Source organism: Vulpes vulpes, chromosome 12, assembly GCF_048418805.1.
Source record: "Vulpes vulpes isolate BD-2025 chromosome 12, VulVul3, whole genome shotgun sequence".
NCBI classification, from domain to species: domain Eukaryota; kingdom Metazoa; phylum Chordata; class Mammalia; order Carnivora; family Canidae; genus Vulpes; species Vulpes vulpes.
Window position 1 is genome coordinate 109,448,140 of NC_132791.1, and position 15,225 is coordinate 109,463,364.

A 15,225-nucleotide genomic window follows, 5' to 3' on the forward strand; every position below is an offset into this window, starting at 1 on the left:
CCAGCGGCGATAGAGGCGGTGGCTCGCGGGCCCGCCCCCATCCGCCCCCATCTGCCCCCACCCGCCATTGGCGAGTCTGGCGACTGCGTCAGCACTGCGCGCCCTCGGGCGGGGGCGGGGGCGGGGGCGGACCCGGCCGCGCGGAGCGGAAGTGCGGCTGAGCCGGTTTCCGGGGCCGCTGGTGTGACGTGTCCCGCGCCTGGCGCAGCAGGAAGCGGCGGCGATCGCGGCCTGAGCTCCCGGCGCCGGCCCCGGCTTCTTTCCCGCTGCCGCCATGCTCGACTTCTTCACCATTTTCTCCAAGGGCGGGCTTGTGCTCTGGTGCTTCCAGGGCGTGAGCGACTCCTGCACCGGGCCCGTTAATGCGTTGATTCGATCTGTGCTGCTGCAGGTATCGCTCCCCGCGGGGTCCGCCGGCCCCACCTCCCCCGCCCCCCCAGCGGGCGCCCGGCTCGCCCCGGGACTCGGCTGCCCGCCCCCGCCCTCGGGCCGAGTCCCCGCAGCGCTCCCTCGGGTTTCCCACGGTTCCCCCAGCGGCCCCCGCCCCCGCCCCCAGCGGCCTGACCCGCTGTTTCCGAGGCTGGGTGGGATAGTGGAAAAACGCCTTTGAAAGCCGTAGATAAGTGAACAGCGGCTGGTCAATCTGATGCTATGACTCCGGCCCCCCTGGCTTGCACGTGTCTTGCCTTCCCCTGACCTGTTTCCCTGCCCCCGACTTGGTGCCTGCGCCTCTCCCTGATGGGATGGATGCTGGAGAGCAAGGACCCAGCATCCTCCGGGCCGGGCCGGGCCGGGCGGGGCGGGGGGCGGGGCCGGGGCCTGGGCCGGGGGGCGCCTGGTTCCTTCCCACGGGGAGTCCAGGGTAGTCCCCGAAGGGCGCAAGCCTGGGGTTTCTGGGTGGTCTGGACGTGTCTGAGACCTCCTCTTCCTTCCAGGAAAGGGGAGGTAACAACTCCTTCACCCATGAGGCGCTCACACTCAAGTATAAACTGGACAACCAGTTCGAGCTGGTGTTTGTGGTAAGTGGAGGTACTCCCGAGACGTCGCGGTCACACTTTGAACACAATTCTGATTACTAAGAGAATCCTAATTAATGGCACCCAGTGTATATGATGAAGTAACTGAGAAGCCGGGGAGGGGGGAGGGGGAGAGGGAAGGCGCTGCCGCCAGCTTGGCTGCCCCTCAGGTCAGGGAAACCTGCCAGGCCACAGAGCTGGCCTCTGGAGGCCTGGGTTGAGTTGGCTTGTAAGCAGATCTGTTGGCTCCGTTTTTCCCTGAACAGGTCGGTTTTCAGAAGATCCTAACGCTGACGTACGTAGACAAGTTGATAGATGATGTGCATCGGCTGTTTCGAGACAAGTACCGCACAGAGATCCAACAGCAAAGTGCCTTAAGTCTATTGAATGGCACTTTTGATTTCCAGAATGACTTCCTGCGGCTCCTTCGGTGAGTGGCCTCCCTTCTGCAGAGTCGATGCCTGCGCCCTGATGAGCTCCCTTCTTTCCCGAGGGTGGTTCAGGGTAGCACGTTGTACTGAAACACATTTCTAGATCTGATTGACCTCTTGGTGTGAGGGTTCTTTCTCTTTTCTCTAGCGAAGCAGAGGAGAGCAGTAAGATCCGTGCTCCCACTACCATGAAGAAATTCGAAGATTCTGAAAAGGCCAAGAAACCTGTGAGGTCCATGATTGAGACACGGGGTGAAAAACCCAAGGAAAAATCAAAGAACAGCAAAAAAAAGGGGGCCAAGAAGGAGAGTGAGTTTGAGCTCTTGGACATAAGAGGGGCATGAAAAGTTAATGGCAGTAAGGACTGAAGTTGTTCCCGGTCTTTCTCTCTGTCATTGCTTGTCTCCCCTGCTCAGTGCCCATCACCCTATCACCCCTGGTCCTCGTGATCCCCAGCATGTTTGTTCCTAGCTTCCTCTCAAGGACTTGGAAGACTCTTGCCCATTGTTCCAATTTGGTCATCTTTCACCAGAGAGTTTTCTCCTAACAGGCTCTGATGGCCCTTTGGCTACGGGCAAAGCAGTTCCTGCTGAAAAGTCTGGTCTCCCAGCGGGGCCAGAGAACGGGGTAGAACTTTCCAAAGAGGAGCTAATACGCAGGAAGCGGGAGGAGTTCATTCAGAAGCATGGGAGAGGTCTGGAGAAGTCCAGGTGAGCATTCTTTCACCATGAATCCTGGGATCTCGCCACACTGGGAGCAAAGGGGCTCCTGGGTGGATGTTTCTTCTTCACTTATAAACTTTGGTGCTGTACCCTTTACAGCAAGTCCACGAAATCAGATGCTCCGAAGGAGAAGGGCAAGAAAGCACCCCGGGTGTGGGCACTGGGTGGCTGTGCTAACAAGGAAGTCTTGGATTATAGCGCTCCCACCACCAATGGAGCCCCTGACGCTGCCCCGCCTGAGGACATCAACTTGGTAAGAGAAAACGGGCCAGTAAGGATTACCTTTATTAAGAAATGAGAGGAGGTAGAGAACAGGAGGGAAGGCCCTTTAGTGTCTATGAACAAAGGGAGTGGGTTATGTTTGGAGTTTTCTGAATAACAGAGTAGTGAGGACATGGCAAATCCCAGGCTGCTCTGCCTTCAGTGTTCCCGATCCCATCTTGTTCCTTTCCCTGTACCCTCAAGATTCGAGGGACTGGGCCTGGGGGGCAGCTTCAGGATCTGGACTGCAGCAGCTCAGATGATGAAGAGACCGCACAAAATGCCACCAAACCCAGGTAGGGGAATTTCAGGTGGCGGGTGGTATGTGTGGCTCCAGGAGGGATGAGCCTGGACTCCCGCCCTTTTCTATGGATCTGTGATCTCCTGTGCCTGCAGTGCTACCAAGGGAACTCTGGGTGGCATGTTTGGGATGCTGAAGGGCCTTGTGGGTTCCAAGAGCTTGAGTCGTGAAGACATGGAATCGGTGCTGGATAAGATGCGTGATCATCTCATTGGTAAGTTCTGAAGAATAGGTGGACTCAAGGTTTATGGGCGAGGGGTGGTGGAGAGTAGAACCACGCAGAATTCTCATCTGTACCACAGGGTTGTTTACTGTTGACGTGGCTGGCCCTCACACCTGTCCCTGTCTTTCCAGCTAAGAATGTGGCAGCAGACATTGCAGTCCAGCTCTGTGAATCTGTGGCCAACAAGCTGGAGGGGAAGGTGATGGGGACATTCAGCAGTAAGTATCCCCCTAAACCAGAAAATGCTCAAGGCATAATGTGTACCAGGAGGTTAAGCACATTGATGTCCGTTTTTACTAGGTGTGTGGCTTTTGGCAAGTTCCTTCACCTCTAAACATCTACTGTGTAATTTAGACTTGAAGTTATCGAGTTAAAAAAAAAAAAAAAAAAGAAGTTATCGAGTTAACACTTGTAAAGTGCTTGGAACAGTGTCACATGTAGTGTGGATTCCTTGTATCCTCCAGATCCTAGTTCCTTTAGGTGTTGGGTGTTCTTGGGGTACATTCCTTGCGTTTCACAGATCCACTGCCCCCTTTTAGCGGTGACTTCCACAGTAAAGCAAGCCCTGCAAGAGTCCCTGGTGCAGATTCTGCAGCCACAGCGTCGTGTAGACATGCTCCGGGATATTATGGACGCCCAGCGTCATCAGCGCCCTTATGTTGTCACCTTCTGTGGTGTTAACGGAGTGGGGAAGTCTACTAATCTTGCCAAGGTCGGTACAGCCGCCCACCACCTCTGACGTCCTTTTTTTCATGCTCTAAGTCTTAGCCATTCTCATTCTAAGGGACTGATTTCTTTGCTCTTTTGCACAGATTTCCTTCTGGCTGCTAGAGAATGGCTTCAGTGTCCTCATTGCTGCCTGTGACACATTTCGTGCTGGGGCTGTGGAGCAGCTGCGCACACACACCCGGCGCCTGAGTGCCCTACACCCCCCAGAGAAGCACGCTGGCCGCACTATGGTGCAGTTGTTTGAAAAGGGCTACGGCAAGGACGCTGCAGGCATTGCCATGGAAGCGATTGCCTTTGGTACGGCGCACAGGACAGGGGCAGGGCTGGGGGCTGCTGTGGACCCCTTTCCTCCTTGGGATTCGTGGAGGATCAGGGTTCCCCTCCTACCAACTTACTGCTCAGTAGCAAGTCAGGCTGGAGAACTTGCCTTCAGGAGTGGCTAACTGCAGGCAAAACTAATATATTCCAATCAAGAAAGCCTGTTACACATCTCTTTTATCCTGTGGGCAGGACGTTCTTGACCGCAAAGCACAGAACAGGTTTTTGCTCACACTACCTTATAACCAGATCCGGAGCCCGAGAAAGTAAACACACAGGCTTTTAATATATAGTCAGGTTACCACTTCTTGAGAGAAAGCTGGGATGAGCAAGACAGTCTAGAAGTTTTGAGTTGACCACTTTTTTTCTCTCTAGCACGTAACCAAGGCTTTGATGTGGTGCTGGTGGACACAGCTGGCCGCATGCAAGACAATGCCCCTCTGATGACTGCCCTGGCTAAGCTCATTACTGTCAACACACCCGACTTGGTGCTGTTTGTGGGGGAGGCCTTAGTAGGCAATGAGGCCGTGGACCAGCTGGTGAGGGCTAGGGCCTAGTTCTTTTCCCAGCCTCAGCTTTGGGCAGCTGGGTACTTCTTGTACTTACAGGCCTTATGGTGTGTTTCTCCCTTACAGGTCAAGTTCAACAGAGCCTTGGCTGACCATTCTATGGCTCAAACACCTCGGCTCATTGATGGCATTGTCCTTACCAAATTTGATACCATTGATGACAAGGTAAATATGGATGCATGAGGACAGCATGAGATGGGGAGGGGCATCCTGCTCAGGGGGATGGGCTCCAAGGCTGCCTGTTACTGAGGGGATGGAAAGAAGTGGCTCTGAGTTGATTGGGTATCCCCTTTCTCCACTTCAGGTGGGAGCTGCTATTTCTATGACCTACATCACGAGCAAACCCATCGTCTTTGTGGGCACTGGCCAGACCTACTGTGACCTACGCAGCCTCAATGCCAAGGCTGTGGTGGCTGCCCTCATGAAGGCTTAACATGGCTCTTGCCCAAAACCAAATCACTGCTTCCCCCAAAGCCCCTCTTCCTGTATCAAGAATGTGCTTTAGAATACGTGAGTGACTTCTCTTCAGTGTAGTACAGAGGCAGAGTGAGGGGAGCTCTAGGGGCCTGCAGCTCCCCCTGCCCCACTCCTTGGCAGCCCAGCCTCCACCTGCGAGGGCCTAATCATGTTACAGTCCACTGCCCATCACCCCCTTCCCTCCTTCCCTGACAGTCGTCCTTCCTACTCAGGCATTCCCTTCTCTCTGCCTACACACTCAGTCTCATTACAGCTTTGACCAACGGTTGGAAGATCCAACACCAGAGCTTTGCTAATTCACACGGTCACAGGGATGTCTGAGCACAATGAGCAGTCAAGACTTCCACAGCCAGCTAGCTCTCTGGGTTATCCCTTGGATCCACAGCTTTCAGGCCCCTGGGGCCAGGATGATACCCATCACACTGTGGCAGTGTATGGCCTGTTCTAATTGCTGCTAATTCTGATGATGACCCCATCCCCATTGTTTCCTCAAAGCATTAGCTAGGCCAGAGTGATTTGTTAGAAATGAACAAAAGGAGTTCCTGCTTCCCTCAAAAATAAAGGGAGCTGAGCTGCAGTGTTGCATTGGGCTTCTCAGCCTTCCAACTCTTCCCTGCTCCCAGAATCCAGATGTAAGCTTTGCATGTTCCCTTTCCTGGGAGAGAACCAACTGTCAAAAGGGTATACAAGTTGCCCCTCTCCCCCACCCCACTCTTCACCTGAGTGGATCCTGGCTTTTCCTCCTCCTCTCTACAGTGCCTGGTAGACAAGTGCTACGTTGAAGAATACAAACCTCTTGTTAAGACTTGTCCTGTAGCTTGGTATTACAGATGTGCTATTAGTGCAATAAGGTGAAGGCTGTCTGCCCAGAGAAATACATAATTTATATAAGAAAATAAATTTCATAAGTAAATTGCCTTTTACGTCTCAGAGTTATTTTGTATACGATTCAAAAAGTAAGATTCCCCCATCACACTAACTATGCTTCTAGGCCTTATGGTAAGAAGGGAAATAAAACAGGAATTGATAATGTTTGTCCAGAGAGTAAGATCACCCACTTCAGTGCGAAAGAGAACTTTTAAATGGAGTTACGAAAATTAGGCTCATTTTGTGCCTTTGCAAGTTTTCTAAAGGGACTCTAAAAGTAGAGCCAGGGCCCTGGGAAGTAAATGAACAAGCTTTTAATACAGCTCAGTTATGTAAAATACTGTACACTGTAAAAGGTCTAGAAAACTAGAGCTTCAAGTCATGTTTTAAAAAAGCCATTAAGCTTAATTGAAAAACCAAGTATAGAGTACAAAACAGCAACAAGGGCCATGGTGATCCCGCGGCATCTAGCTCCCAAGTCCTTCATGCAGGGCTGTAGCCATAGTCAGTGGTGGTGTCACACTGATGTGTTGTGTGGACACAGGCATGTCCAACCCAGGGATGGGGGGGCTGCATTGGGTCCCGTTGTCACTGGGGGATCCTTGAACTGGAATAGGCCGCAGAAGATCAAGAACCAGTGGGCATGAAGGATTGAGCTGGAACACCCCCCGACCCCCAACTCTACCGCCAACCTTCAGCCTCTGGGTTTTGGTACTTCCATGGAGCTGTGTTGGGCTCTTGTAAGTTTAACTGCTAAATATTCTCCACAGTCGGGCCTGACAGCTTGGTCTAATGGTGATGATTTCTCTAGCCCTCTCATGTTCTACAGTCTGTGGAGAGAAAAGAGAGTAAGATGAAGGCTCACGAAACACATCTGAAGCTACAGATATTTAAGTCAATCTTAACTCTTCAGAAGACAAGATATCACAGATACTAGGAATCTTGTGATAGACTCAATAGGAAAACACAGAATCCTAACAGGCAGGAGGTAAGTCACTTCTCCAAGGTCCTAACCAAATCCCTGGAAAACATTTTCTGCCAATGAAACTGACACAGACAGTAGAACAGGAAATAGTATACCTCTTATCTCACTGTGTGCAGCCGATGAGCCATTTAGCTGACCTTCTCTCACCATCCCTGCTAAACAGAATGCACAGTCAGCATCGGATATTAGACCAGAAAGACAAAACAATAGAAAACCAACCAACTAAAGGGTAATGAAATGATGGTCTAGAAAGGATGGCATTATTAGTAATGAAGACATCACAGAAAAGAAGATAAGGAGGTGAGCAGAAAGAACTGGGTTAGTCTTCGGATTATATTAAGTAACAAGGAAGCAGTATGGTCCCTGAGCACACCAACATTGTAAATAAAACATTAAATGGGCAAGTGTGCCTGCTGTCCCTAACTCACCTTAAAGGCCACATTTAGGTAAAAATCCAGGAATGGAGACAGGGAGCAGCATGCAAAAATACATAAAGTGGGCAAATTCAACCAAGGAGAAGAGTGGAAAGTAGCAGATGCTCTCACAACACAAAATGAGTTAAATCTGAGCTACCCAATATGGTGTCATTAGCCACATGTGGCTAAATAGTTTTATGTTAAAAATTCTGTTCCTCAGTCACACTAACCACATTTCTTTCTTTCTTTTTTTTTTTTTAAGATTTATTTTTATTTATTTGTGATAGACAGAGAGAGAGAGGCAGAGACACAGGAGGAGGGAGAAGCAGGCTCCATGCCAGGAGCCCGACGTGGGACTCAATCCCGGGGCTCCAGGATCGCGCCCTGGGCCAAAGGCAGGCACCACACCGCTGCGCCACCCAGGGATCCCCACTAACCACATTTCAAATGTCCAACAGCCACATGTGGGATTTGGTTGTGGTACTGGACAGGGAAGATAATAGAATATTTCTATCACTGCAGAAAATTCTATTGGACAGCCCTGGGATAGGTAATAGCATAGGAAAAAAAAAAAAAAACTTTAAAACTGAACACATGGAAAACAGGAATCAGAAATATGACCAATTAGAGTATAAATAAATAAAAGGCCACATTCGTACATACAGAATGGTACTGGTATTCCCCCCCGCCTTGGAAAGAACTTTAGCAATTGTTATCAACCACTAAAATATTCATGCCCTTTGACCTAGTAATTACACTGAGAACCCATGCAAAGGAAATTACTGGCAAAAGGAAAACTGTAGGGATGATGATATAATTCATTGCAACAGTACTTACAATAGAAAAACAAAACAAAAATTAGGACTTGCCTAATGGGAAATACTGGGTAAACTAACATCCACATTGGATTGTAAGTCATTAAAAATAGTGGTTATGAAGGCTAGCCATGTGGGAAAATGCTTATGTACCACTGAATAAAGTAACACCTCTTAAAATTTGTTTACATCTATGAAAAAATGCATAGGGAAAATTAACTGGAAATACACCAAAATAACTGCTTATATTATGATAATGAATTATATAAATTATTTTTCCTTTCCCCATTATTTGATTTCTCTGAAATAAATGTACTAGAACCTACAGAATCTTTTGAATCCAAGTAACTTTCACTATTTAATGGCGAGTACACTGTACAATGCCAGGAGCATAGCAAGTGTTCAGTGTTTAAGAGGAAAAGACTTCTTACCTCTTACCGGTATGTATCTACAGAGACTCAAATCATAACCAAGGACAGAGAATAAGCTTGACTTGTCTCAAAATGCTTTTTAACCTAAAACTGCTCTGCTAGATTTCAAATCACAAACTCTGCTGACCATTTTAATAAAGCTCTTTGGCCATACTGAAAAATCTTTCATTTTTAAAAATTCAGAATTCAGATAGAGATAACTCTGGGGAAAACTGTTTTGGGAGGAAGCCCGTGAAACTAATAAAAGAATGTGTGCCACTCTACAATACTTCTGATGCTTTTTGTCAAGAAAAGAATTCATTTGACAGCAACAGCTGTCCGAGGGGATTTTGTTATTTTTAATTTTAGCAACTTTCTTGGGTAGAAGATCTCAGAACACAGATCAAAAGAAATATGCAAAGCTTGGGTAGGGTACCTTTTATTTAATGAAAACAGAGTATGTATAATGGAAAAGCCTACTGCAAGTCCTAAGCATGGGCTGACAAAAGAATCTGAGATCCTGTAGGACAGCAAAAAATGTATCTCCAAGAAAGAATAGCAAATTGTTTTCACAAAAGCGATAAACCCAAAGGTTTTTTTTTGAAAGGGTTTTATAAAAACCATAAAGATCTTAGAAAAGAACCCAGGCAGTAACCTCTCTGACATTGTCTGTAGCAACTTTTTTCTAGATGTGTTTCCTGAGACAAAGGAAAACAAAAGCAAAATCAATATATAATTGGGTCTACCTCTACCTCAAAATAAAAGGCTTCTGCACAGTGAAGAGAACAATCAGCAAAACTGAAAGACAACCTACTGAATGGGAGAAGACACTTGTAAACGGCATATCTAATGAAGGATTAGTATCCAAAATATATAAAGAATAAAACTCAAGACCCAAAAAACAATCCTGTTAAAAAATGGGCAAAAGACATGAACAGGTATTTCCCCAAAGAAAACATTCAGATGGCCATTCAGATAAATGGAAACATGTTCATCACTTACTCTAAGGCAAATGCAAATCAAAACTATATAATGAGGTTATTACCTCACACCTATCAGAATGGCTAAAATCAACTATAAAAGAAGTAACAGGTGTTGGCGAGGATATGGAGAAAAAGGAATCCTCATGCACTGTTGGTGGGAATGCAAACTGCTGCAGCCACTGTGGAGAACAGTATGGAGGTTCCTTAAAAAGTTTTAAAAGTTTTTTAAAAAGTTTTTTTTTTTTTTAATTTTATTTTATTTATTTATGATAGGCACACAGTGAGAGAGAGAGAGAGGCAGAGACATAGGCAGAGGGAGAAGCAGGCTCCATGCACCGGGAGCCTGACGTGGGATTCGATCCCGAGTCTCCAGGACCGCGCCCTGGGCCAAAGGCAGGCGCCAAACCGCTGCGCCACCCCGGGATCCCCTAAAAAGTTTTTTAAAAAGTTAAAAACAGAACTACCTTATGGTCCAGCAATTGGACTGCTGGGTAAATACCCAAGGAATAGGAAACACTACTTCAAAGGGATGCCCTTATGTTTATAGGAGCGTTATTTAAATAGCCAAGATATGGAAGCAGCCTACATGTCTATCAATAGATGATGAATGGATAAAGAAGAGGTGGTATATATATATATATATATATATATATATATATATATATATATATACACACACACACACACAATGGAATATTACTCAGCTATAAAAAAGAATGAAATCTGGCCATTTGCAATGATATAGATAGAACCAGAGAGTATAAATGCTAAGTGAAATAAGTCAGAGAAGGACAAATATCATAGGATTTCACTCATATGTATAATTTAAGAAACAAAATAAATGAACAAAGGTGAAGGGGGAAGAAACAAATGAAGAAACAGATTCTTTAAGATTTTATCTATTCATAAGAGAGGGGCAGAGACACAGGCAGAGGGAGAAGCAGGCTTTCTGCAGACCTGGGACTTGATCCCAGGACCCCGGCATCATGACCTGAGTTGAAGGCAGACGCCGGATCACTGAGCCACCCAGCCATCCCAGGAAACAGATGCTTAACTACAGAGAACCAAGCAGGTTACCAGAAGGGAGGTAGGTGAGGGGATGGTGAAATAGGTGATGGGGATTAAGAAGTGCACTTGTTGTGATAAGCACCTGATATTGTATGGAAGTTGTGAATCATACTGTATACCTGAAACTAATACTACACTGTAAGTTAACTAACTGGAATTAAACACATTTTTAAAAAGGGCATTTCTAAAGTTTTCTGGAGAAAGGGCTGATATAGTTTTTAGTGTTCAGTTATGGTGATGTCTTTTATACATCTTGTTCCATCAAAGCACAGCCATTGATAGAGTTTGTGGAATTTCTCATTACAGGAGAATTCCTCTTGAAGCAACCTGACTCAGAAAAGAAATCAGGGAATAATATTAGGTTTAGGAAAAGTTTTCTCTGTATTAAATTACTGTACTTTATTAGCCCCCTACAATGCATTCGGATTGACAATAAAAATACATATTAACATACAACTTTTAAGAATATATACTACACAACAGCAAAGTTTTAAAAAGCATTCTTCAATTTAAGCTGATACCAAGTTTTACATTTTGTAGTGTTATTGGGAACTTGCCTGGAACAATTAATAAACTGAACTTTGGCTTTGTTAGAACCTGGAGCTAAAATGATACAGAACTGTTACCCCTAACATCTATCTTTAACAGTTTCTTTTCTTTTTTTAAAATTATTTTACATATTTATTCATGAGAGACACACAGAGAGAGGCAGAGACACAGGCAGAGGGAGAAACAGGTTCCCTGCAGGGAACCCGTTACGGGATTTGATCCCAGGACACTGGGGTCACGCCCAGAGCCAAAGGCAGACACACTCAACTTCTGAGCCACCAAGGCGTCCCTATCTTTAACAGTTTCCAAATAGTATTTAATTTTTTTCCTAGTTATAAAGATAATACATAATTACTGTCAAGAATGCTAGCACAGGCCAGCCCTGGTGGCGCAGCGGTTTAGCGCCTCCTGCAGCCTGGGGTGTGATCCTGGAGACCCAGGATCAAGTCCCACATCGGGCCTCCTGCATGGAGCCTGCTTCTCCCTCTGCCTGTGTCTCTCTGCCTCTCTCTCTCTCTCTCTGAATAAATAAATAAATCTTAAAAAAAAAAAAATTATAAAAAAAATGCTAGCACAGAAACAAATTACTTAAAAAAACCCTAAACCCCAAAACCAAAAAAAAAAAAAAAGCCTTAAATCCTATCACAGAAAGATAATCATAGTTAACTTGTCATTCTAGATATTTTTGAGAAATGTCTATCTGTGCACACACAAACAAAAACAGAATACATCTAAAATTTTGTACAAGTGGATTATGTGGCATTTACAACCTCATGTTCTTTACTCTCAATATTATGTCTCTGATGTCTTTTTGGGCATCTTAAGGCTTTATTGTGTTTCATCAATTAAATAAATGCTGATATACTTACAGAATCCCCATTAACATGAATACTTTAGGTTGCTTCCATATTTTTTGCCATTATATTCTCACACCTGTATCTCTATGCAATTGTGTAGTATAATTGTGCAATTGTCTATCTCCTTAGGAGAAATTTCTAAGATAAATTGTAGCAAGTGGGATTTCTGGGTCAAAAGTTTTCTTTGAAAAGAAAATTTTCAAATTTTGAACATATTCCAAACTTCTGCTTCAGAAAAGCTGTACTAACTACCTTCCCATCAACACTACATGAATATATTTATTTCCTCATAGCTATAGTCACAACTGGGTAATCCTTCTTTATGATTTTGAAATCTAAGTTTTTATTGCATTTCACTGATCATTATTGAAACTGAATATTTTTTCCTTCTTCCTATTTCTATATTGAACTGCTGGAATATGCTTCTGTCCTGTTTCCTATTATCCAAATGGCATTTTAGTCTAACCGGAAGCCTGACCGTGACCTCCCTTCATAATATGGTTGGGATTATATTCCACATCACAAATACATAAAGGGCTGAAGAGCTACTGCACTCAGTCTCAAGATGCATCTTACCTGATCTCCCCCGCGTGGAGATCTCACATGTCAGGCGCTTGAAATATTCTGGGAGATCAGCATATTCATTTCCATAGGAGATAACTTTAATTCCTTTGTCCAGCATGTTCTCTCGGAGCTTCTTGAACTCATCCACGTCTCCTCTCCGAACCAACATGAAATGTTCTAAGTCAGATTTATGCTTTACAGCCTCCAGAAAAAGGGCTTGGAAAGTGGTGTCATCCACAGTCCAGCCGCAGCCCAAGAAAAGAAACGACTTGTTTTCGTAGAGTTTCTGAATCTCTCTCTTGCAGGAAAAGAAATAACATGTTAATGACTCCATGAAGACACACATAAGGCATGTCCGAAACAGAAAAGTCAGCAGGTCTTAACTACAACATTTAACAGACTGTGATGACCAATTAATCACCATTTAAGAGGGTATATTCATCCCACGAAGGAGTCTGATCCTATTTTTTCATTCCTAGAACTTGATGACTGGTCTAAAATTTTATCTTTACCTGCATTCTACCGGTCTCTCTTCAGGCTATCACTGGGCAGGCCTGGTTACCGGCTATACAGTTTGTCAGATCCAGAGACCAGAAGGCATTGAGAAGTTTTCAATATATTCTACTCTTTCCATTTTCTGGATCATATTTTCCCTTTTTGATTTACACACTGAACCACAGATCACCAGAGAAGACAATCCCATCACCAGATTTGCCCGCCCCCCCCCCAAAAAGTCTACATACTTACAACATCAATATGTATGTGTGTATCTGTACCTATATATGCGTATTCGTATACATAAAAACATTAGAAATGATTCTACTTGGGACACCTGGGTGGCTCAGTGGTTGAGTGTATGCCTTCGGCTCAGGGCCTGATCAGGCTCCCTGTGAGGAGCCTCCCTCTCCGTTTCTCTCATGAATAAATAAAATCTTTAAAAAAAAGGCAGGGGGATGCCTGGGTGGCTCAGCAGTTGAATGTCTGCCTTCAGCCCAGGGCGTGATCCCAGGGTCCTGGGATCGAGTCCCATATTGGGCTCCCTGCATGAAGCCTGCTCCTCCCTCTGCCTATGTCTCTGCCTCTCTCTCTCTCTGTGTCTCTAATAAATAAATAAATAAAACCTTAAAAAAATTATTCTGCTTAAGGGATCAATCACTCAATGTCAACGATAGATACAATTAAAACACACGTCAGGGAAAGTATAGGTGAAAAAATGATCTGTATGCTTTAGAGAGTATCACATTTTCCCGTCTTTCTTTTGCTGCACTATGTAAAGATACTATCACCTAAGTGACCCCATCCTGAAAACAGCCAGTATATGCTGTTCTCAGAGTTGGGGGCCAGTGAATTTTCCCCACATGTTGGGGAACGTTAGAGTGTGCTTCTGGTGCTAGAGAGCACTCTACACACACGTATGAACAAGCCTAAAACTTGTATCCCCAAAAAGCAACAAACTTTTTCACAAAGGTTTTTTTTATCCTGCCTAAAATTAAAAAAATATTTTTGCACTGAGCCACAAGTGTGATAATTTAATATAAGCCCATTACCATTCATATACAGTGTCTTTAGAATGTATGTTCTACGAGTGACTGGTCAGTAAAAGGTGCATATGTTGTTACTGGCAGAGGGGTTTAATACTATCATAAACCAAACAATGAAGGATAATAATGCAAGGATGATTCCAAGGACAGAGGGTCAACCAAGAACAAAGTAAAACCCTCCAGCTTGACCCCTGAAGAAATGTTCTACATTTCCTAAGCTAGCATGCAGGACCACAAGCTAAGTAGCACAGAAAGAATGTTTCAACTTCCAATTTTAACTCATGGGGAAAATGTTATCCCGTGAAGACCAACTGTATATTCAGAGGTTTCCTGGGAAGGCTTTCTGGAGACCAGCAGCACTCACCATCACTTCAGTGTTCCTGAGCACATTCTGATACCCTGCTGGATGGAGGACAATGCCACTAGGATTGGTGTAGACCCCATGGATGTGTAAGACACTCAGCTTCCGCTTCTCCTGAGCCCACTCTAGAACCTGTATAAGACAAATACAGCTCAACCGAGTTGGCAGGGCTGAGGTTGCTTAAAGCTCCCCACGAGCGTGAGGCTGCTTCACAGACTAGGCTGCTGGTATAACTCTTTATGATTCTGTAAGGGAAGAATGCAAAACCCAGTGTGGACTCAGTTTCCATTCCAGGCACAGCTGCTGGGACTGATGGCAGCATGTCTGGTGATTTCTCTTTGAAAGTAACCATCAAAAACCTAGAAATTACTTGTCATTATTTGTGGAAATGCTAGGGCTCTTACCATGGGTGACAAACATGACAGCTACGCATGACTATGACTGTTTCAGTAACGATCCCCAAGGAATCAAGCCTCCCTATATCCAGGCCCTGTGTAGTCCCTTTCCACACTTACTCCAGGTTTGGCCATTGGCTTGCTTCAGCCAATGGGGCATTAGCAAACAGGATGCAAGCAACAGCCTGAAAAAAATGCTGCCATGACCCTCATTTCTCTTTTGTTGCTTTTGGAATCTGGCACCACGTAAGTAGCCTTGTCTAGCTTGCTAGAGGTGCGTGGCCTAGACAACTGCCTGTACCAACAGACATGGAAGCAGGGTCATCTGATACCACCAAGCCTTGGTCTAGTCGCCAGATGACGACAG

General features: G+C 45.3%; 2 protein-coding genes across 7 annotated transcripts in view; one reads left to right on the plus strand and one right to left on the minus strand.

Moving 5' to 3' along the window:
• The first annotated feature begins 106 nt into the window (after positions 1 to 106).
• Positions 107 to 5,965, plus strand: SRPRA (SRP receptor subunit alpha). Its single transcript, XM_025998947.2, has 14 exons — positions 107 to 391; positions 936 to 1,019; positions 1,283 to 1,446; positions 1,596 to 1,756; positions 1,998 to 2,157; positions 2,269 to 2,422; positions 2,635 to 2,726; positions 2,827 to 2,945; positions 3,086 to 3,172; positions 3,494 to 3,666; positions 3,767 to 3,980; positions 4,377 to 4,540; positions 4,637 to 4,735; positions 4,875 to 5,965. Exons 1-14 carry the CDS (start codon positions 275 to 277, stop codon positions 5,001 to 5,003), a joined length of 1,917 nt encoding a protein of 638 aa, XP_025854732.1. The 5' UTR covers positions 107 to 274; the 3' UTR covers positions 5,004 to 5,965.
• Positions 4,266 to 15,225, minus strand: part of FAM118B (family with sequence similarity 118 member B) — a 48,020-nt gene continuing 37,060 nt past the window's right edge. For 4 of the 6 annotated variants that reach the window (XM_025998951.2, XM_072729412.1, XM_072729413.1 and 1 more), the window contains 4 exons: positions 14,467 to 14,595; positions 12,574 to 12,859; positions 6,995 to 7,054; positions 4,266 to 6,744 (listed from right to left, as the gene is read on the minus strand). In XM_025998951.2, coding sequence (XP_025854736.1) covers positions 6,731 to 6,744; positions 6,995 to 7,054; positions 12,574 to 12,859; positions 14,467 to 14,595 — 489 coding nt within the window. In that variant the 3' untranslated portion in view covers positions 4,266 to 6,730. The remainder of the gene's footprint in view (positions 6,745 to 6,994; positions 7,055 to 12,573; positions 12,860 to 14,466; positions 14,596 to 15,225) is intronic. The other 2 variants (XM_025998950.2, XM_072729415.1) reach the window with 1 other exon arrangement.